This window comes from Seriola aureovittata, chromosome 22, assembly GCF_021018895.1.
Source record: "Seriola aureovittata isolate HTS-2021-v1 ecotype China chromosome 22, ASM2101889v1, whole genome shotgun sequence".
Taxonomy (NCBI): Eukaryota; Metazoa; Chordata; class Actinopteri; order Carangiformes; family Carangidae; genus Seriola; species Seriola aureovittata.
In genome coordinates this window covers 6182112-6205512 of record NC_079385.1, presented here as the reverse complement: position 1 = coordinate 6205512, position 23401 = coordinate 6182112, and the positions used below count along the sequence as shown (strand labels likewise).

General features: G+C 43.4%; 1 protein-coding gene across 1 annotated transcript; it reads left to right on the top strand.

The window, feature by feature from the left end:
- Positions 1-726: 726 nt before the first annotated feature.
- On the top strand, positions 727-22422 carry lrig3 (leucine-rich repeats and immunoglobulin-like domains 3). The gene is made up of 19 exons (XM_056368101.1): positions 727-1195; positions 5357-5428; positions 5527-5601; positions 12475-12609; positions 12815-12958; positions 13233-13376; positions 13462-13605; positions 15289-15432; positions 17426-17506; positions 17595-17666; positions 18220-18291; positions 18991-19154; positions 19496-19831; positions 19917-20198; positions 20311-20787; positions 20887-21045; positions 21140-21280; positions 21430-21684; positions 21772-22422. The coding sequence occupies exons 1-19, from the start codon at positions 999-1001 to the stop codon at positions 22014-22016; spliced, it is 3339 nt and encodes a 1112-aa protein (XP_056224076.1). The 5' UTR covers positions 727-998; the 3' UTR covers positions 22017-22422.
- Positions 22423-23401: the final 979 nt, after the last annotated feature.

Genomic DNA, 23401 nt, shown 5'->3' with positions numbered 1-23401 from the left:
CTGGTTGATTTGCAGTTACCATGGTAACAGAAAGTGTGGTATAATACTACAGCCAACACATCTGGAGCAGCTCCTCTGTCAGAAATACAACAGACGACCAACTGGTGTATCTGTTTACAGTGCAACCTAACAAACCTATGTTTTGAATGACTCCAGCGAGGAGACGGATCCATCACTAATTACTAATGAGAACCACTATATCAAAAGGTCGTTACAAAATGGCCATAAATAGCATCAAAAACAGGGTTTGATTTCATGAATATCTTAATGACTGTCTCTTTAAATATTAATATCTTATATTAAAGGCGTTAATGTACAGGAATAATATTTTTCATTTATTTTCAATTATTGATAAATCAAAATGTAAGCAGTATTACTGTAGCTGGTAAAAGCTTATTCTGAATACAACATACTGTTTCAGCTGAGGGAAACTCTCACACCTTTTACATCATTTCACATTCTGGCGAAAAATGATGTTTTCCAGATTGCAACAGTGTTTATTGTGAAATCTAAATCTGTCAGACAAACAGGAGAAAAATAAGTAAAAAAAATGTGTAATGTAAGTGCAACAAACAGAACACACTCTTTGCAAATCTAATCCCGAAACTGCAGGGATTAACAATATGGCAACACTGAGGACTACATTTCCCAGTCACCCCTGTGGTCCCGCCCTCCACATACCTCTGGTGTGTGCTCACGCTGCGCTGTGGGGATCCTGCTCCGCACCAGTTGCCCCAACAGCAGCAGCGGCAGCAGCGAGGCGCACGGCACTAAAAGTTTCTCCACAGGAATGGACGAGTTTCAGAAGAGCGTTTTTCTTTTCTGTCTCACACCTACGACCCGCACAACAACACGGGACTGGATATAAGGACCGACTGTGGTGATAAACTGTCAGATTTGGGATTTTTCTTTTTTATTTTGGTGATTTCTCACTTTGGATTGAAGATTGAACTACACAGGGGTGTTCTCTTCGTGTGGTCAGGAGGAAGAAAAAAAAAATGTGCTCCCCTACGCAGCCTCGCAGCTCTGCGGGGTTTGTCGTGGTTTTTCTGCTGGTTTTGACTCTGCAGCCTGGATCTGGTGCTAACACGGGGACGTGCCCCCCTCCCTGCGCGTGTTTTGGGGAGCTGGTGGATTGCAGTCGGATGAAAAGGGGCCAAATTCCAGACACGATCCCGGAATGGACAGTTCAACTGTGAGTCCAGTTAAAGAGACTTTGTTTATCTTATAACTGTCATTGACCATCTTTATTTCACGAACCCTTCACACCTCTCCCCTTTGAGGAGGTTTAGTTTACTGTTTTCCTTCAGATGGGATGATTTACATTCCCGTCGTGGTGAAAACGGGACGGGTTGTAAACCACATAAGGGATCTGGTGTTGCAGAAGGAAAACACTTGATTGACTAAGTTGCTTTGATTTGGTTCAGTCAGTAAAAACTTTCCTGCTTCACGTGAAGTTACAGGGTGAAGTTGAGGAGCATCAGGAAAGTCTTATCTTTGCCTCACCTCCTCCTTAACACCCAGTCATTAATCTAGTTGTGTTGGTCCCTCTGAAGACCAGCAGGGAAGCACAATGTGTGTTTTTACACATCGATGTGCTTTTGTCAGCTCCTCCAAACCTCTTTATTCAAGTGTGGCCTCCAGTGCAGGTCCTCCGCTGGAATGAGGTTTCCCTGTGAATCACTGTAGTTGGTTGTAGCAGTAGTAATGGTGCTAGTATGTGTAATTGTAGGGGTAATAACAACGCTATTAGTGGTTTGTAAACCCAGTTTCCTATCAGGTTTCCTCACTCACAGTCGCCCATAACGTCTCGATTGCTTTGACAGTGTGGTTGCAGCCACAGTTGCAGTGATTGAAGTTGGTGCCTTCAAGTGTTGGTTCAGTCTTCAGATTTCAGCTTCACAGACCTGGAGGCCTTCGAAGCCATAAAAGCATAAATCAGATGCAGCACTGGACAGTTTCCTAAAGTAATATGTCCATGAGATGAAACGGGGCTGAGCTCGGCCTGAAGCCTGCTGGAGCTGAGATACCAAACACAATCTTAATGGCTTGGTCCTCAGTGTGTTCTGCTTTACAGATAATTATTCTTACGGGATTTTTATTGCCCTGCGTTAAGATGGAGTGCTTGGTTTTTATTGTCCTGTGTTAGGCGATAGAGCTTGATTCAGTGCCTGGTTGAAGCTGTTGAGTTTAGTTTTTCTCTTTCTAAAATGTGCTGCTCTGGAAACTTGACGTTGCCAGAGAAAACAGACCCAGCCTGAGCCTCATAACCGAGGCCGGCCCTCCAAAGAAAATGAAAAAAAAAAAAAAAAAAAAAAAAGTTCCACATGGGGGGAAAAATTCTTTTCACTCTGGCATGCTAATTTACCAGTGGCTCTCCAGCACATCTTAAACCCCTTAAACCACCCGACCCTTTGTTTTCCAGCACCCCATTATTTCTGCTGAATTAGCAACTCCAGAGCCAGCGATGGTCCTGATTAAGGAGGAGCGTGTAGGATTAGTTTGAAACAAACTCACAGCAAGAAAAGGGGGAAGGAGAGAAACAAGAGGAGCACGAAGGGGAAGGATTAAGCCATGACTATCAGGGAAACAGGCTAAAGATTTAATGCTTTTTCACTTTTTACGGTTTAAGAGAGAGACATGGAAGTAGTTTCATCTTAAAAACAATATGTTCATCAAAACACTACGCCACTTAGTTTTAAAATAAGTACGCAGAGATACCTGTAACAACAGTTTCTTTCAGCAGGGTGTATACTGACTCCTTTGATAGTTTTACAAACATTTATCAGAGAAATCTGATGGTTTTTATAGTTAAAGAACTGCATGTATTTTGTAACATCAATGCTCAGTGAAGAAGGCAGGAAGTAACAGAGGAGGTAGACGATATTAGGAATCTTAGCCAATGCTAATGTACCGTTAAATTCCAGGTTAGCCTTGAATTTTAGGGGTTTGCTTATTTCAAAATAGGAACATAAACAGTTTTGTCCCTTGAGAATTGAAGTTTTACAAACAAACTTTTTTTTTTCCAAGTTAAAGAACTTCAATTATTTGACCAGCTAACATTAATGCCAAATGAAAACGACAAGAAAGTACAAAAAGAGGTAGATTTCGACCAGGAATTCTAGTTCTTTATAGCTAATGCTAATTTACATCAGACGATTTAACTAGCTACTGTAGCTAGTAGCTGTAAGCCAGCAAGCTTCAGTTTATCATTCCTCCCTTCCAAACATCATTAATTAAAAAGACATGTACACACTTCTATTTATGCTTTTGGCAAACTTTGCTCTTTGCTGTTTAGCTCACATGCCGTTTAAAAAAAAAAATCTTTGGCTCCATCCAGGAAGGTGGTGTAACTCAACCAATTAGATTTCTTCCTGCCTCTGAAAAACATTTATGGACCTTCATTTGAAAATCTGCTGCTCTGGCCCATTGTTATCATAATCCAAAGCATTAATGACAGCTCTCAGCCTAAAGAGAAGCTCATTCATTCACTTTTCAGTCCCTGATAAGAAAGTCACCAGAGCAGCAGATACAGGCTGAAGCCTGTACGCAGCTCTGTATGTTATCTGGCTCTGCTCAGAGGCTGCTTTGTGAGGGAAGTGGAAGTGTCAGGGCTACTCAGGGTTTATCTAGGGAGTATGATAGGACACCTTTCCCATATGGCCCCCAGCGCTGGAATCACAACAACAACACACAGCTGCGTGCTTGGAAAGAAAAGGAGAAGGAAGAGGGGGGGTTGGTGGCTTTAGCGGTGCAAGTAAAACTCTGGTTGAGTGGTTCATGAAACTTTCCACCAAAGAACAAAAACAGGCCCCAGAAAATTCGACAGGGGTGTTTCAGATGTATGAAAGGCGTCCCTCTCGCTTTTCCCGGCATTGTGAATACATTACCAGTTGTTAGGTTCTTCCCCTCCTCCCGGAGCTCCTTGATGGGTTCCAGATGAGGGAGGTAAGGAGAGGGAGGAGGGGTAGGGGGTGAGTGGGGTGTAAAAAAAAAAAAGAAAAAGAGAAGTGTCTGGCACCACAGCGTTGATCGTGCGCAGCAGCATCAATAACTCCACCACTTTATGGCGCACGAGGCTCCGCTTGCCAGACTCCTTGAGCTGGTTTGCAGTCTCCTTTTCAAAACAGGGAGCAAAAACAAGACTCTCACCCCCAGTGAGCTGCAGCCAAGACTGCCTCAGTCGAGTCCAGGACCAGACTCAGTCAAGTTTGAGTCAGGCACAGATCCAAAGGGGGGATCAGACAAAATCAAGACACAAACCAGAGCTAATCAAGTACTACGCAAGACTATAACAGGCAACAACCAACCGACATACACATCCCTCTAAATGTACAAAGGATGAGGTCTAAAGATGTGCAAAATCTTAAAGGAGTTCTGATATAAACCATTCAAAATCAATGCACAGGTAATGACTAATCAATACATCGATAGCTAGAGGTCCTGTGCTTCAATGAAATACTTCAAAATGCATTAAGTGCAAGGCAGAAAATGAATATAACATATACAAATATAAATAAAAGTGCATGTTATAATTCGGTTAGATTTGGTTTGAAGATTTTTATATATTAAAGTTATAAGGGGAAAGTCCAGACACCAGAAATGAGGTCTGGACTGAGAACTGAAACCTGAACTCCAGCACTTTTAATGACTTCCCTCCTTTAAGCACAAAAGAATCTCGCCCCTCAATAACTTATCAGCTTGTCTGTTTTGGCTTCTCAGCAGAGGCCTGGATATGAAGTGAGCTGTTTTGGCATGGTCCTACTTCTCTGTTATAAGGAAGGGGTGGAAAGCCAAGACTAGACCTTTAACTTAAAACCCCATAATAACCTTTTTTGGGCTTGAATGTGAAAGCAGTTTGTTTTGGAAGTTCTTCTGTTGCTTTCTGATGTTACTCAGTTCAGGCTGAGACGGGCTCTGGTGTCTCTCATGAAGACCTCAGAGAAGAGTACTTTGACAAGGTTTATCCTGAAGTTTAATGCACTTTGAAACCAAAGTCACACCCAGTCAAAGAGTTTGTTAAAAAAAAAAAAAAGACAATGACAGTGGACTTCAGGTGACAGTGTCAGGTTTCTCTGTTTGACTTTGTGTCAGTAATAAATCTCATCTCAGCTTATTTTTTCCTTTTAATTTCATCACCGTCAATCTTGCAACATTTCTCTGAACCTTGCAGTTTAATTACAGTGACTTTCTTTGATCGACTTCCTCCGTTCACAGTGTTGAGACACAATAACACAGAGAATTTGTATGTAATTACGTTTGGTGTGTAGACCCAGATGGAAGACTGCAGCAGTTGAAAAATAGGGTCCATGGTGTATACTTTTCCCTAACTTTTTTCTTTTTTTTTCTCTCACAGGGACCTGAGCCATAACAAATTGCAGGTGCTTGACGGCACTTTGTTTTCCAAACTGCAACATCTAAGTGAAATGTAAGTTTGCCCTGTGTTCTCATAGAGGATCTAAGAGAAGAGCTTCCATCACTGTCCTACATCTTACAAACCTTTCTTTTCACTGTTGTTGCACACAGAAAACTGAACAACAATGAACTGGAGGCAGTACCTGACTTGGGCCCTTATGCTTCAAACATCACGACACTAATTCTGTAAGTAAACACCTTCTTTATTCTGATTAACACCTCTCCGGACTCTCCTGAGTGTCTGGATTGTAATCCTCCGCCAGGGTTGTCACTGCTGGTTAAAATCGTGAGCTGAGAAGTGGTCCAAACCCCCCCACCACCACCCTTCATTCCCTTTAGAGAGCAACCCTTTTGGCTGAGCCGGTTCCCAGACGGGCCAGTCAGAGACATGGCAGCCGGCCCCAGACGGGTCACGTGTTCGAAGACAAATGCCATCAACAGAAATGGAAAGGTTTTTTTTGGTGGCTTTTGCTTCTGGTGGTGTATTTTTAACCTGGAGGCAGGGACATGACGCTGGAAGGAAAGAAAACCTGTCATGTAAAATGACAAAAATCCAAATTTGGTGATTTGTGTGTTTGAGGTTGGAAGGACCATTACATGGTTCTGTTATGGGAACGCTGGTCAATCTGGACATAAGGCAGTTTCTCTTAACACCTTGGTCTATCTTAAAGATACGGAGGCCCTAAGGCGACATGGGAAAAAAAACTTTTTAGGCACCAGAAACTTTCGCGTGCACACAAGAAAGCTCAGTGCCAACGCAATGAGCCCATATGGATCCATAAGTCAGTACATTAACACACGCAAGCAGCCTATATCATGCTGTGTTAAGATGCTGGGGTGTGTAAATGCATGTTTTTGGTGTGTATGTAAAGTTTTCATTTTGTATGTGATTAATTTGATGTGTATGTGCACACGTTCATGGTGTTTCACCCTAATCGGCCTCCCATATATAAGCCTACTTTAACATGCGCATGCGGAACTTTCTCGTGAGCAAGCGTAACTTTCACGTGCGCACGCAAAACTTTCTGGTGCGCACCAGAAACTCAGATTGTTTTTTCCCCACAATTTTTTTCCCCCATGTCCCCTTTGGGGCTCCATGTAAATTCACCTATGCTGCCATTCTGTCGAGATGAGCCTTTGACAACTCTGGAACCGGAATTTACATGACCAGAAAAACTTTCACGTGCACACCAGAAACTCAAAAGAAGTTTTTTTCCCCACAAGTTTTTTTTTTTTCCCCCCTGTCCCCTTAGGTGCTCCGTGCGCCATTTCATCCTTGACTGTTGTTCTCTCAGGATCACTATCCTGCAGATAAAATTCAGTACAAACCATCCGAAACCATTTTCATGTTTCATCCCAGTCAGACTTTAACCAGAAGACTCTGCTTTCAGAGCAACTTCAGATATTAGTGTGTGAAATCTCAACAGTTTTGTTTGTTTTCTGTGGCGTGCCTCTCCAAAACCAAGCAACATGAAGTTATTGTGGAAGAATGTATCTGTTGTCTGGCTGGATGCGGCGTATTCCTCATCAAGCCCTGACACGACGCTGTGCGGCAGCCGCAGGGCTCGCAGCCATCAACAATTTGTTTGCACGTTTAGCGCATGAGTGTCACCTCGAGCTATAAGTTTCAGCAGAGGAAGATTCGCAAGATGGTCGTTTTATTTAAAGCAGCTTTTTATGCCTCAGCTGTTATATTTGACTGTTATTATTTGAGGTAGACTTTGGAACACATGATATATCTGATTTAACCAAGTAAAAAGTATTGTTTTCTTCATTATTGGTTCCACGTACAAAAAAAACACCTGGCGTGAATGGCTGCATTGTTCCCCTAATGGTTAGAAAGAGGTCACTTGATCATTTTCAACTGCTATCTGTGGTGTCCAAGTGCCCTTGAACAACTCTTTAATAAAGTGCAGAGTTCCTGCATTGATTCTCTTTTAAATTCCAGACTTTCTCCAAACCATAATTTCTTGATTTGATTTGAGGATGTTGTTCAGTTTGGTTTACTTACTGAAAGTTGTGCCGTAATTGTGAACTCTTCCTTAACACACTCCAGATTGAATTTTTACTAAGTACAGAACAGAATAACACGACACACAAAGCTAATGAACAACATGTATTAAGCAAAGGGACAGGGAGTAAGACAGGAAGTGTGTAGTTTGTGTGATAGCCAATGCTAATTTATGCTAGCTACCTGATTTCCCTGAATTGCTTGGTGTCATTGAACAATATGTAAAGCGACGTAACCTTTGCTGAACCACAGTTGATAGTTGTAGGATGAATATAAATATAAAAGTACAGTTTAACAAAAGCACAAGGAGAAAAGATTTGTCTACCTAAACTTTGATAGCGTTAGCAAACATTAGCCACTGCTAGCTTCAAAAGGCTGTAAGTAGTAAGAGAATGATTTCAGACACAGTGTTAACTAGCTATTCTTGCTAATAGCTACAAGCTTGTTAACATGCTACTCCTGAAAAAAAACGCTGATGTCAGTGTCATTTATGAAAAAGAAAGTGAATGACATTTAGATTTAGATTTTAAGTTTCACATTTGCCATTCAAAGTTTAGCAATTCAAAAGTTGTGTTTATTCAAAAACTTGGTAACGTGAAATAACTGGAGTTTTGAATTGAGTAACAGGAAAAACTTCCTGTAAAGCCTTTTTCATCCCTGTTAAAGTGAAGTGAATACAGAAATCTTTTTTGCCTTTAAACCGTGTCAACTGGTGAAGTCAAGGAGCATGCTGTGTTTCAAATGAGTAGAAAGCAGTGGAAGAAGAAGCAGAAACTGACATCCACACTTGCTCTCACTCACACTGCTGGTGTTGGCTGCTGCCCTCTTTCCTTCAGATTAAGTGGCGTAGTGTGATTTTTCCCTCCAGTGGAACATTTTTCCAGAATTTCTCTCCCTCCTTCAGTTTCTCCGAGCTGGGAGGGTAGTAAAGAAAAAAAAAGACCTCGGGGTATCGGATACCACTTATTCAAACAGCCAGTCAGACATAGCGGCAGCTCTCGCCGACTCCTTTGACCTCGCAGCTCCGAGTAAAAACAAACGGCAATAACCCTGCAGCTGGTAGTAATTGAGTCGTGATCATCTTAATTAATTGAACAATTTCCCAGGAATTTATGGAGGGGGTAAACCCCACCGCTGCTAAATCCCTCTGCCTGTGTTCAGGGGGGGTTCAACAAATGACCTGGAGATTCCAGGTCTGATATAAGGAGGCGAACCTCTTCGTCTGAGGAAATGGGTATCTTGTTGAAGATGAGAATTACAAACCAAAACAGTAGCCATTATAGTAATAATCCATGACATTTTTAGAGCAAATATGTGTCCAGTAGTGATTTAACTCGGGCTGCAACTGATGAATATTGTTTTTATTTTCTGGTTATTTTTGATTGATCAATTTATTTTTTAGTCTGTTAAAAAATCTGTTAAAACATTTTTTTCCAACCAACAGTATAAAACCCACAGTTTTTCAGTTTACAGTGATATAACAAAGAAAATCAGCAAATCTTGACATTTTAGAACCTTGAGCCAACAAGTATTGACTTAAACTAACCCTAATTTTCAGTTGATCCATTAATCGATCAATTGTTTCAGCACTAGGTTCAAGCTCATGACAGCTTTTAGTTTTTGTTCTGTGAAGAAAAAGAACCAGGTAGGTAGTCATTAAGAGAAAATTAAATGACGACAAGTCCCACCCACACCGTTTGATTGACAAGTGATCTCTGAGAGCTGCAGTGCAGAAACACCCCAGTACTAACAAAGAAAAATTAAAAAAAATTCCAATGTAAATACATTTTTGTACTTTAAATAACCACCATAATCTGATGTGTTTTACAGCTCCTCTCTCATTGCACATAAAGGTCCTTCAGTTCACATATAATATGATCCGTGCTTCTCTCCACTCCGACAGCGAACCGTCGTGTTAGGATGATCAACAGTGAGATATGTGCAGGGTTTAATATGGCGTCCCAGCCCTGATTTTCATTACAGGCGCCGCAGCAGAGAGGGGGAGTCATCAGATGGCTCCCCAAAACTCTTGTTCTTTTTCCAGTAGGAAATACCACACACACACACACACACACACACACACACACACGAGCAAGACAGTTTTATTAAAAGCAACTTTCCAGTTAAAGAACTTCCCCCATTAAAAGCTCAACAACAACAACAACCTCATGCTGTATCACAGGATTCTACATAACAACAAAACTGTTGAGTGTGTGAATGTGGTCTGTTGCTGGCAGGTATGTGCTTGTGTGAAACCCTCATCATATCAGTGTACTAATAAAAAAGAAAAGGCTGTATCCACTCTTATTACGTTGGATGAAGCTTTCGGTAACATGCTCTCTGTGGTTGGGATCACTGGCTCAGCAGCATTTATTAAGTACCTATCTGCTGCTTGTCTCCGTTTAAGAAGGACTACATATTTTATCAATGCCTCGGGCTGTTATTGACACATGCTTGGCCTTCTATTGACTTCCACTAACAGCAGCAAAGCTCCGCAACCGCAGCCGTAATGACTCCATAATCACGTTATCTGCTTGCAAACTGGATGAACAAATTTGAAGAGTGTGGAGTTGAAGTGTTTGTGTGTGTGAGGAGTACTCACTGAGTGCAGATGTTGAGATTAGAGGGAGCTGTCTGGCCATGCAGTTACATACAGTTAGTTCATGGTTAAGTTTCTAAGGTGCACTGTGGAAAATATTTTTCATTGCAGAATGTATCTGAGAGGGCTGATAATGGAATAATTACTTGGCCAGGTTTCTGGAAGACAAACTTCAGGGTCCATCTCCTCGTTCTCAGGCAGGAAGTTAACAGCAGCCTCTCTCCTTGGCTCCACTCTCCCCCCCTAAGAAAAACTGGAAAGACTGGTTCTCTCTCCCCGGGAGGCCCTCCTTCTCTCAGCGACCAGTCAGGGGAACATGAAAACTGAGATACAGGTGGTGTGCAGTGCTTTTGTTTGGGACCTGGGGGCTGTGGTGCGTGGAAAGCCCTCTGCAAATCTCCAAACAAAAGAGCTGCCTGTGCCATTTTCATTGCAGACAATGAGCCAATGTATATTTGTGACGTTTTAAGCATATTTTCTGAATGTAGAAGAGAGGAAAAGTTATGCAGAAACAAATGAAGTTGAAGACTGTGTTCACCAAATCCTGCAATGATTCGATTGTATTCAAATTCATTCAGCCGGTTCAGTGCATCATAAAATCTCAAATTCCTGTAATTTGGGGAAAGCTTGACACTTATTGTAGCTGCTGCCCCCACCCCCACTCTGCCAGCCCCCCAACCCACCGTATGTCCCTGGCACAGCACCAAGTTTGACTCAAGCCCTCAGCACTGAGACATGCGCTGGCCGGTTTTATTCCAGCGTTGCCCCACAGTCCTGCCAAACTCTGCAGGCTGCCAGCCATTTTGGATCTGTTTTGACTGGTGGATCTGATCTTCTGTATGTTTGGATCAGAAGGTTTTGCCTAAACGTGCTGTACTTTAAAGATGGAGAACCCCTACGTCTATGTACGATATATGCACCAGCAGTCAACACGTGTAAAGTGGGTGAGAGCTGTCTCAGTGTTATCACACTCAGTCTTTTGAATAGGTGAGACATCTCGATTTCACAGTGGTGTGGTGCCACGCTGTCTCTCACCCTCAGGTAGACAGAGGGAAAACAAAATCTGAGATCAGACTAAACAGCAGAGTCAGTGAGAGCCAAGGTGGGTGTAAACAGACAGGTCATCATACCTGATATGCATCGTGTTAAAAACTCCAGGTCTCAGTGCTATATTAATGTAGTGAAAGTGTCAAAGCCTCAGTCCACAGAGAAATGCACACAGCCTGTATTCAGAAACTGAGCCTTAAAACCAGCTGTCAGGACTTCTGTAACTTTGTGATGTCACTGCTCTCAGTCATGCTCCAAGGCCCGCCCACCTGGACCCACCATCCAACCTTACAGGATTTGGTTTCGTGTTTACCCGAAATCTGCTATATTTGTATTCGATCGCTCAGAAAACAGTCAGCCAATCAGAAGAGAGGCTCAGAGCCAGAGAGAGTTTTCTAGTTTGGTTTATAAAATATCAAAAGATTGTGAGAAATGCCTGAAAAGTTGATTTCTTCAATTAACTGGTTTACTCCAATCATCAACAATCAAACCCAAATATTATCAGTTTATGATGTAAATCGTCTAAACTGAGGCTGAAACACGGGAATGTTTAGTTCAAACAATTAATCAGTGAAAATCAAAATAGCTGACGATGAATTCTTGCTGATTGACTCATGGCCTCCACCGCCGTCTGCACTGACGCTCAGTTGACTGACAGATTCAAACAATCAAATATTAATGAAACCACATCCCAAATTAAACCCATATTATAAAACTGTCCGCAGTGTTTTCTTCAAGCGCTGTTGGAAAAAGAGTCAGAAAAACTAACATCTCTCTGGTCAGTAAGGTGTAGCTGGAGGGGGACTGTAACCATCGGCATGAATACTGAAAACGAGGTCTGTAGTCTGGTGCATTGGAGGGAATTTGTGCGCCCCCCACCCCAACTCTCTCTCTCTGCTGCCGAGTCTCATACACAAAGAGGGCACTGTATAGACTCTGTTTATAACTAAGCAGTCCCTGCACTGCAATTTAGGAGGCGTGCAGCTCAGGAAATTGCTGGCCTCTGCCGAGGCATGCTTTCACTGAGGGAATGGTATTCATCAGCCAAGTAATTGGCAGGTTACTTTTTTAAATACCTTGTTAGTAATTACCTTATAAACAAAATAACACATCTCTGAAGCGAAAGGTTGTTTGGACTCGGTGCGAGGAGCAGTCGCATTGATCACACTGACCGATTTGTGAGATGTGCAGCATCAGCAGGAGAAAAAAAAGTATGACAGTTTCACATTGGGTGGTAAGTTTTAGCTTCACAAGCGCGTGAGAGTTTGTCATTATTTAATACCTCAGGTTAATTGAGGGACTCGACTGTTTGCATAAGTGGAAATGTGAAATTGGTGTGTGCCACTAGTCAAATACACAGTATTTTTGTCATTTATTGGAGCGATGCTGTCTGTGTTTTCAGAGCAAACAACAGGATCACCAGGATCTCTGTGGAGCAGCTCGGGCCCTTCCTCGCCCTGGAAACGCTCGACCTTAGCAACAACAACATCGTGGATATAAAGGCCAACTCCTTCCCTGCTCTGCCCCTCAAGAACCTGTGAGTGTCCACCATTCTGTTTGTGCATTTTTAATTGGTTAGTTAAGCATCTGAAGGAGAATATTTCTGTATTAGTGGCTTTAATCATGTGCAGGAGCCCACAACAAACCAGTGCTTTTATCACGACATGAAAAAATGCCTTTTACTGCCTATATTTTTCATCTGACTTCACATGTCAAAACCAACCTTAAAATCTCTGTCTCAGGTTCCTCAACAACAATCGGATCTCATCGCTGGAGACGGGCTGTTTCACCAACCTGTCCAGCAGTCTGCAGGTTCTCCGGCTCAACCGCAACCGCCTCTCCACCATCCCCGCCAAGATCTTCCAGCTGCCCAACCTCCAGCATCTGTGAGTTTGCTGCATTCGCACGTTTGCATCTCAAATCATAATTTTGCATCTTATGCCATGATCTTCACTTCACTTCTAAATGATGGGAGGGAACTGATGAGTAATATACCCAAATGAAAGTTCAGTTAACTTGTCTATTAAACAAGTTTTAATATTTTTTTCACGTACTAAGAGACAGGCCCTGAAGTCCAAATTCTACAGTTCACTTCTCTTTCCTCCATTTTGAGTTGTCCTTGCTTATGTTCTGACGCTGCGTGTGCTGTGCGTGTTTCAGAGAGTTGAGCAGGAACAGGGTCCGCAGGGTGGAGGGCCTAACGTTCCACGGTCTGCACGCTCTTCGCTCCCTCAAGATACAGAGAAACGGCCTCAATCGCCTGATGGACGGAGCCTTCTGGGGCCTCAGCAACATGGAAGTCCTGTAAGGAACTTTACAAACGATGCGCGTCAAGTTTGCTTCTTCCAGATGTAGTATAAAGTCTGATTTTGTGTGTGTGGGCCTGCAGGCAGCTGGACTACAACAACCTGACGGAGGTGAGTAAGGGCTGGCTGTACGGCCTGCTGACTCTGCAGCAGCTCCACCTCGGCCACAACGCCATCAGCAGGATACGACCTGACGCCTGGGAGTTCTGCCAGAAACTCAGTGAGCTGTGAGTCCGCTTTTTTTTTTTTCTCCTCCACCTCCCTCTCCACCCTTGTCCCCCCCACCCCCACCCCTCGTTATCCCCTCCTCACTTTCCATTCACACTCTGAACTCCCAACACTTCCGTGTTGCCCTCTCCTACTCTCTGGCACTCCCGCCTGCCCTTCCTCACACTCCAGTTCCTCCCATCGCCAAACCCCATGTACACACACACACACACACACACACACACACACACACACACACACACACACACACACACACATAGACAAAGCAGTGTCTCTTATGCGCTGCCAGTCAGTGCCAACATGAAAGCACTGCCAAAATATTACACACCCCCTTATCCTCTTTCCTGCTCTGCTGTCACTTGAGACAAAACATCAGCCTCCGGAAGTCAAACTTATTTTTCCTTTCAGAAAATCTGAAGATTAAAATATTAGTTCCAGTTTCCTCTTGAAATGTGACGTAACCCTTCAGACTTCAGACATGATTTCCCGATTGCTCATCAACACAGTTTCCAGGAAGCAGATTGGATTTCCTTTGTTGTGGCTGTTGTTTACAGCAGCGGTCAGTGCTGTGTTTGCAGTGTCTGCAGCGTTTTTTTTTTTTCACAGATAGGTTGTTGTTCTTTTCCCCCCGTGTTTCTCTCGCTCTTATCACATGAACCTGAGAGTAAACAAGCCGTGTGTCGGCTGGGAGCGTGACCTGCTATCTGATGTGTTCTCATCTGAGTTTACTTAAAAAGCTCGTTGTTCACAACTGTTTGGTTTACGATTTCTGTTTCTTTGCTAAATCTTCTCCGACTCACTTAGAATAGAGGTTATCATGAAATGAAATCACAGTCACAGACTGTAGATAAGTCAAGGAATTTTTTTTCTATTTCCAGACATTTAAGTTTGGTGATTTCATAAATGTGTAAACATGAAACAAAACAACTGTAGACTGCATAAAGCTGTGTGTCCTCAACCGGACCCTCCTCATTTGTAGAGACAGCTATCTGTATAAACTTTTTAGATTAAATATGTGAATTTTAAAGGTCCATATTTTACACTTTTCTAGTGTTTTTTTTTTTTTTTTGTGAAGATTTATTTGTGGTTTGAAGAACCCAAAACCATCTCAATGTAGTTTTACATCTCCTCTCTCAGGCTTCTCTCTGGAGCTCTAGTAACAACAGGTCAGTCAGCTCATCAGAAGAGAAGAGGCTCTGAGCCTCTCTTCTGATTGGCTGACTGTTTTCTGAGTGATCCAATAAAAATATAGCTGATTTCAGGTAGACACTCAGCATAGCTGAGGGCGGTGACTGTATAGTTGTAACATCACAAAGTTACAGAAGTCCTGACAGCTCTTTTTAAGGCTCAGTTTCTGAATACAGGCTGTGTGCATTTCTCTGTGGACTGAGCGCTTTGATACTTTCACAGTATTAATATAGAACATAGACCTGCTTTATAATCAAACAACACATGGACATCTACCTTTATACAATATGGGACCTTTAAAAGGGACTTTGGAACCAGTTTATTGTTCTGGAGGCATAGAGGTGAGAAATGTGACAAACTGTGTGACATGTAAACAGCATGATACTGGATGAGGTTTGAGATGGTGATTATTGTGTATATTTGAATTTGTGTGATTTCCAGGCTTCTTGGACACCTATTCTCATGTTGTTGTTTTTTCTGTATCTGTCCTACAGTAACCTCTCCTCCAACCACCTGTCCAGACTGGAGGAATCCAGCTTTGTAGGCCTCAGCCTGCTGGACGAGCTCCATCTCGGGAACAACCGTGTGAGCTTCATTGCAGACGGAGCTTTCCGTGGCCTCTCCAACCTGCAGATGCTGTAAGTTAAACTCAGCTTTTTAACACAAAGTGGCATCTAATTCATTAGAGCACTGGTCACACATCCTCATTATCGTGACTTATCATAAACTACATACCCCAACAATAAGTTAAAAGACCACAATACCAAACAAAACCATATCAAAATAAAGTCTCCCTTTAATTCTGTAAAAAATGTTGAAAATTAGGATCAGAGAAAACTAGAAAATGAGTGATTCCTTGGACTCGTTTGAAGCTTCAGGTTTCAGATGCTGTGTGTAATAACATCAAATGTACCTACGAATCTGTTGGTGCCCCGTCGGCGGCTGTGCTGCCCCCCTCGCAGCCTGTTCAAACCCAGCTTCACATCAGTCCTCTCTGCTTGACTGGAAATATCCTGCCTGATTTGTTTTGGGGATGTGAGATAGATTAAGTGTGTTGAGGTCTCTCCACACACATAAAAAAAATGCACAACCTCGACCTCAACAACCCCCCACCCCTCCCCTTCCTCCCTCCCCCTTTCCCACAGAGAGGCTCTGTAACGTTTCCCCTGGTTACTTTAACTGGAACCAAATGTGAGCTGTGCTGCTGAGGTCACCGTAGGGCAGGTGTGCAGCTAGGTGGACATGGATTGCTTCAGGGCTTCGAACCCCTCCCCCCCAACCCCCCTCCCACATACACACACATACACACACCCTTCCTCAATCTCAATCAGCCATAACCAGGCATGCCGAGGAGGAAAATAACAGTTTGAAAGCATTAGAGCAGCCGAAGGATCAAAGGAGGCAATTTCTCTGGGAAATTCTTTGCTTTTTGATTCTAACACTGTGTATTTAGTTGTTTGGTGTATTTTCCCTCGTGTGGATAGCAGGATAAATGTCTCCATGTTTTCTCTAGCAGCCACAGTTTAATAGCAAAAAAATGTTCAGTGAACATCAACAGTTATAATCAGGGCTTGGTGTCATTCCCTCAAAATCAAAGAGCAAGAGGATTTGTTTGTAGAGCCTCCGTATTGTTACTAGTAAGTGTGGTGCAACCAGTTTCATTTTAATGATGTGTAAATCTCTGTTCGGTAAACACATTATAACTAGGCTCTAAGATATACAGGCTTTCATACCAGAAAATAGCTGTCAGCTGAAAGGCATTCTGGGAAATCAGCAGCTAAAGCAGAAGCAGTGAATGAGGTCGTTTGAGTGGAGTTCAAGACCAAAAAACTGAAATATCTCAGATTCATCAAAGATTTATGGTATTTAATTTTCATTAGTTTTTATTTTTACTTCATTGCAGGTCTACTAGTTTAGTTAGTTTGAGTGTTAGAATTAGATGCAGCTTCAACTGTCCAGCAGCTCTATGGCTCATCACTGTAGTTAATTAACGACAAAATACTTGACATCATTAATACAGTGAATGTTTTGGACACTTGCACATGTACTGGTCGTACACTGAGAGCCAATCAGCTGGGAAGGCACCAAAATGCCCAACATATGAAATAAACTGACAAGGACGAAAACTAAACATATTTTCTAAATATATTTTATTTTGTTTTAGTTGGTTTTGTCTTTCTTTTCTTTCTTTTTTTTTTTCAGTTAACGAAAATGGTTTTTAACATCTAGTCTGCGTTGTTTTTCTTTAGTTTTAGATAACGATAATAACCTTGGATCAGAGGCAACATTCCCTTTTGAGGGTAACTCACATATATATTTGTCACCACACATTGAGTTTCAAATGCAGCACACATGTTACATCGCAGCACTTCCTTGTAAAACTTTTTTTCCCCCTATGTAACACAGAAAAACCATCGCAGACTTTAAAAAGTGCCACAAAGGCCGGGAAGGAACTTCCTGTAAGGAATGGAGCCGCCTTGAATATAGTTTTAAAGTCTTAAACACCCCTCCCCCCTTATGAAATGTAAAGCCGGATAAAGTTTTATTAACATCGCAAGCACAGTTGTTTTCTGGGTGTGGATTTTTTTTTTTTTTTTTTACAATGCGGTCTGTCTTTGTTTCCTCTTAAAGGGATCTCCAGAATAATGAAATCTCCTGGACCATCGAGGACATGAATGGACCTTTCTCTGCTTTGGACAAGCTGAAAAAACTGTGAGTTCATGTCCACAATCGGTCATGTTTGAAAACGATGAGATAAAGTCATGTCCGAAGCTGATCAGACGCTTTGTCATTTCCCCAGATTTCTGCAGGGGAACCAGATCCGCTCGGTGACCAAGAAGTCTTTCTCTGGCCTGGACGCGCTGCAGCACCTGTGAGTCGGCCTCATGTTTCACTGATTGTTTCCAAAAGTGCGAGCTGTAAACTAAAGCAGGATGAATCACACTGAGACACAGGGGCTTGTTTGTTAAGAGCCATGCACCCAAACTGTCTTCTCCCATTCCCCGGCTTTGATGTGGAATCCAGAAAAAACTCTGCCATTAGCATCTTTACATGTGTGCCAGACTGTATCGATCACCAGGGCAAGTGGAGAGGATTGTGTGTGTGTGTGTGTGTGTGTGTGTGTGTGTGTGTGTGTGTGTGAGAGTGAGTGTGTGCACAACAGCTGCATTTGATTCTAATTAGAGTTTTTTCCCAGCCGCTGCCAGAGCTCATAGCAGCCCAGACTTGGGCCTCTCATGATTAACACAGCAAACTGCTGCCCAGAGTTTTATTGTTCTGGAGCCCAGACCTTCTTTTTCTTCTCTCCATTGAAGTTTTTTTTTTTTCGTAGCCTTCTCTCCACACGGCTGATGTTGGCAGGAAAATAGCTGCGTCTTTCTCCGCGGATCGTAACCGTCCTAATTTCTTTTCTCCTCGCTCCGCAGAGATTTGAGTAACAACGCCATCATGTCCATCCAAGCGAACGCCTTCTCCCAGATGAAGAACCTGCAGGAGCTGTAAGTGTGCTCATGTTCAAGGACAGTTTAAGTTAGTGAATTAGTGCTGATGTGGGACAGAGCACCAGGTGAAACTCATTACAGTCTGCTGGGAAAGTCAGCACCAAACAGCACTTACTTCAATGTTAATAACAGGTTCACAGTTTTCCTTTGTCTCCTTCAACTGAAGGTTAGTCAATCAAAAGTCAGTCTTACATGTTACATGACTTAATGGATTGTGTGTAAGACAAATTACAGACACATTGCTGGTGTACTCTTTCAAGCACAGTTTACATGGGAGTAATGTTTTCAGGGAGAATAGTTCAGGAAATATCGTTTCCAGTTTCTTGCTAACAGAAAATCAAGAAATAGTTCCCCCGCAAAGAAAAAACATAAATTGTTTCACACTTATGGAGGCTCCTTGTTTCCCCCTGTTTCCACTTCTTGTGCTCTGCTTAACTAACTGGCTGCTGGCTCCAGCTTCATATTTACTACACAGACAGTCTTCTCAGGGCGTATAAAGCAATAAAAGTGAATAGTTTGTCCTTCAGTTTGTCTATTTTCTGCATTAGCCACAGCTGATTCATGTGATAATATAATTCTCTAAATCATCTAAATGCCTTAGAGGAAAACAGAATCGGACAACCAACCATTTGAAATGATTTTACTGCAGAGTGGACTCAGTGTGTCTGGTATCTCCCCCCCCCACCCTCCTTGCAGGCGTCTGAACACCTCCAGCCTGCTGTGCGACTGCCAGCTGAAGTGGCTTCCCGTCTGGGTGGCAGAACAAACCTTCCTGCCCTGCGTCAATGCCAGCTGCGCCCACCCGCAGATGCTGAAGGGCAGGAGCGTGTTTGCCGTCAACCAGGATGAGTTTGTGTGTGGTGAGTGATGCGTTTAACTTGGTGTAACACCTTTATACACACACACATACACACACACATACACACATACACACACACACACACACACACACACACAAAACCATATACCGTAATGCCTCCAGAATTTATCCAAGGCAGGTTTTCCATTTACAAAGTGACCCAGATTGTTCAGTATTTTCCTCAATGACTCCTGAACGAACTAAAGAGTCTCATGTAGGGAAAGTTATGGAAATTTACCACATGAAGTTTTCAGCTTTCCTGGTTACTGTGAGAGAATTAAGTAGAAAATAATTCAGTTCAGTGTAGATTATATTCTAAACATTCACTCTTGTTTTTCCTAGATGATTTCCCAAAGCCTCAGATCACCGTTCAGCCGGAGACCCAGTCGGCCCTCAAGGGCACCAATGTGACGTTCGTCTGCTCTGCGGCGAGCTCCAGCGACTCACCCATGACCTTCGCCTGGAAGAAAGACAATGAGGCCCTGAACGACGCAGAGATCCACAACCAGGCCCACCTGCGAGTGCAAGGGGGGGCAGGAGGCGAGACGGAGGTGACTGAGTATACGACCACCCTGCAGCTACGCAACGTGGAGTTCTCCAGTGAGGGAAAGTACCAATGTGTCATCTCCAACCACTTTGGGTCGTCCTATTCAACCAAGGCCAGGCTCACTGTCAACAGTAAGTATGGGATGGGAAAAAAAACAGCTGTTTGGCATCTGTCTTTATATACGAGGTCTTTAAAGTAAACCTTTCCCATTTCTAGTGCTCCCTTCCTTCACCAAGATGCCCATGGACTTGAGTATCCGTGCTGGAGCAACAGCCAGGCTGGAGTGTGCCGCCGTGGGTCACCCTTCCCCACAGATTGCATGGCAGAAAGACGGAGGGACAGATTTTCCTGCCGCCCGCGAACGCCGCATGCACGTCATGCCGGAGGATGACGTCTTTTTCATAGTGGATGTCAAGACTGAGGACATCGGTGTTTACAGCTGCACAGCTCAGAACACAGCTGGAGCAATCTCTGCTAATGCTACGCTAACTGTTCTAGGTGAGAAATGGCGCTGCCATGGTGGAAAGTCAAAAGGAATATAATATAAACTGCTACTATCTCGTTTTTCGTACCAATAATGAATTTTTTGTGGCTTCCTTCCCTCTGACAGAAACACCCTCCTTCCTGCGGCCCCTCATGGATCGCACTGTGGCCAAGGGTGAAACCGCTGTCCTCCAGTGCATTGCCGGCGGCAGCCCTCCCCCCAGGCTGAACTGGACCAAAGACGACAGCCCCCTGGTTGTGACCGAGCGACACTTTTTCGCAGCCGCCAACCAGCTCCTCATCATCGTTGATGCAGCCGAGGCCGACGCAGGGAAGTACACCTGTGAGATGTCCAATGCGCTGGGAACAGAGAGGGGCAACGTTCGACTGGCAGTCATATCCAACCCCAACTGTGACCCTGGCGTGCAGGGAGGCGTGGGTGTTGGCATGGTAGGCGGGGCGGGATCGGACGATGATGGGTGGACCACAGTGGGAATCGTTATCATAGCGGTGGTGTGCTGCGTGGTGGGCACTTCACTGGTTTGGGTGGTCATCATCTACCACACCCGACGACGGAACGAGGACTGCAGCGTCACCAACACAGGTGAGGTCATGATGGTTGGAGTTGACCTTTTTCGCTTTGGGAATCTGTGAACTATACTAATGAAAGTGCGTGATATAACTTGATGTCCTTGTGCTCCAGATGAGACCAACCTGCCTGCCGATATTCCCAGCTATCTGTCCTCCCAGGGCACCCTGGCAGACCGCCAGGACGGCTACATCCCATCAGAGAGCGGCAGCAGTCACCAGTACATGCCATCGTCAATTAGCGGCTTCTACCTGCAACCTAAAGACATGAACGGTAAGACACCTGCCCTTTCTTTTGTAGTCATAAATTATAACCCTTCTGCAGCATCACATTATTTATACATGACGCTGTTCATTCACGCATACAGGTCTTTGTCAGCTGGACACAGGAAGTGAAACAGACATGGAGGCATCCATCGATCCTATGCTCTGCCATTATCAAGGTCCAATAGGCTCGCTGCTTCGCCGAGACAACATGTACCCCACTGACCCATCAGAGGTCTACACAGGTCTGTACAGCTGGTTTAGTCAACTCCTTTGATCATTAATCTGTTGTTGATAAAGAACTTTATGCCCAAAGCCACATAAGGTACATGTGTTATCTCTAGAATTTGTCTTTTGCACTAAAGAACTAATAGTTTCCATTTTTTACTCTCAGGCTGTTCCATCGACCAACGGCCCGTCTGCATTGACTCCTACAGCGGCAGTCTGACAAGCTCCAAAAGGAGGGACTACTTCCTGTCTGAGCCTTTTGACCTATGCTCCTCCACAGTCCTGATGCAGCTCCCCAATGCCAATCTCCATCACGTCCCCTCACACCAGCAGAACGACCACCGACCATCTGTGGAGGAGGGAGATGTGAACGACTACGGCCGACCACATGAGTGCCTTTCTCCCTGCAACACCTTCATGGGTAGGTCTGAAGTTAATCGGTTTTCCGAAGGTTTCCAGATTTTATCCATGCTTTGGTCTGAATTCTTGTCGTATCTGTCTCACTTAGGAACATTCGGGAAAGCTCCCTGGAGGCCTCAGCAGGACCTGTACACAGGCTTTGGCCCACCATCAGTGACGCATAACGGAATAACCCTGCATGAGAACCCATACACTGCCCCGGACATTGATTCAGACCAGGAGGAGAATAATCTCGCAAAGGACTCGGCATCGGAGCAGAGCAACAGCGTTTATGAACAGCCGTTCGACAACAGCAGGACTGATCCTTTGCCACAAAGTAGAACGAGCACTTAGTCGAGTGACTGAGCTCCTGTTTGCTCTTGGACAACCAAAAATGAAAACTTCTACCTCACTGAATGGACACTTTTGCAATAAAGGACTCCTCAAATGTGCAACGAGTGAATGTAATGGACAATTTGATGTTCCTGCAGGAATGACAAGGAGCATATTAACTGTTTATATTAGCTGTTCTTTAAAGACATGGCTTCAGTTTAATAATATAGATGAATATATACATTTTTTTATATAAAGTTTATTATATTTTGTAAATTGTATATAAACAGATTCCATTATTTTTGCTTACCTTTTGTGTATGAGTATTTTGCGCCCTGCCTATTCAGTTATTCCAGCTTTGAATGAAGCAACATTTTGCACATATGTTAACAATAAAAAAACACCTTAATGTGTGCTGCTACATTCACTTCAGTGCTACGAGTCTTCAGTGATGTTACCGTCTTTATCATGCAGGAGATGTGTTGGAGCTCGTGGAGGGGATCAAACACTGGTCTGTAGAGCAGAACCACAGACTGCCAAACACTTCTCCTGTGTGGTCCCTTGGTGGTGGAAGGAGTTACTAAACTGCAGAATCTCTTTCTGTATTCAAAAATCACTTGGAAGACCTTCGTCTTGTACCGACGCTTGTTAACCTGATTTGCAAGGTGCATACGCGTATGCTAGCTATGTGAAAGATAATAGACTCAATTATTTCTAATGAATCAACAAGTTCTAACACTATAACTATTATCACTACTACTACCATTGCCAACACTACTACTATAGCTAATTACTATCTGTCTTTTCCTACAGTTGTCTCTGTTACTGCTAATGTTAGCTCACTGCTGTAGTTCGCTATATCTGGAGCTACCACAACTACTAGCAACTAGCTACAAGCAGAAGTAAAAGTAGCTGAGAGATTAGTAGTAGAAGGAATAGTGGTAGTAATATTAGCATCATTGGCAGTAGAAGTAGTAATAGTAGGTATAGTGGCTGTCTTAAATACAATACTGCAGATAGGTACGTCGAAAGAGTCATTGCTCACATTCGTCCTATTCATACAGGCAGTGAAATCCCCTACTAGTGCAAAGTGTGGAAGAGATGTGCTACAAAGTCCACAGTCCTTTTGACATGTTAGCGGCCTGAGTTTTTTTTTTTTTAGAACTACATTCCCTATTCGTGTGAACTCTGATAGCTAAAGCCTAAAATTAGCTTCTGCTCAGCATTATACTGCAGTTTTGCTCAAAAGGAGAAGAGCATCAGGTTTTGTCCCCTTTCTCTTTTGTTGGAGTCTCATTAGGGCCGAATCAGGGCCAGTACTGACAGGATGAACAACTACAGCACCCACTAACCCTCACAGTGTACTTACAGATGTAAGTATTGCATTTAGACAGAATAAAACACCC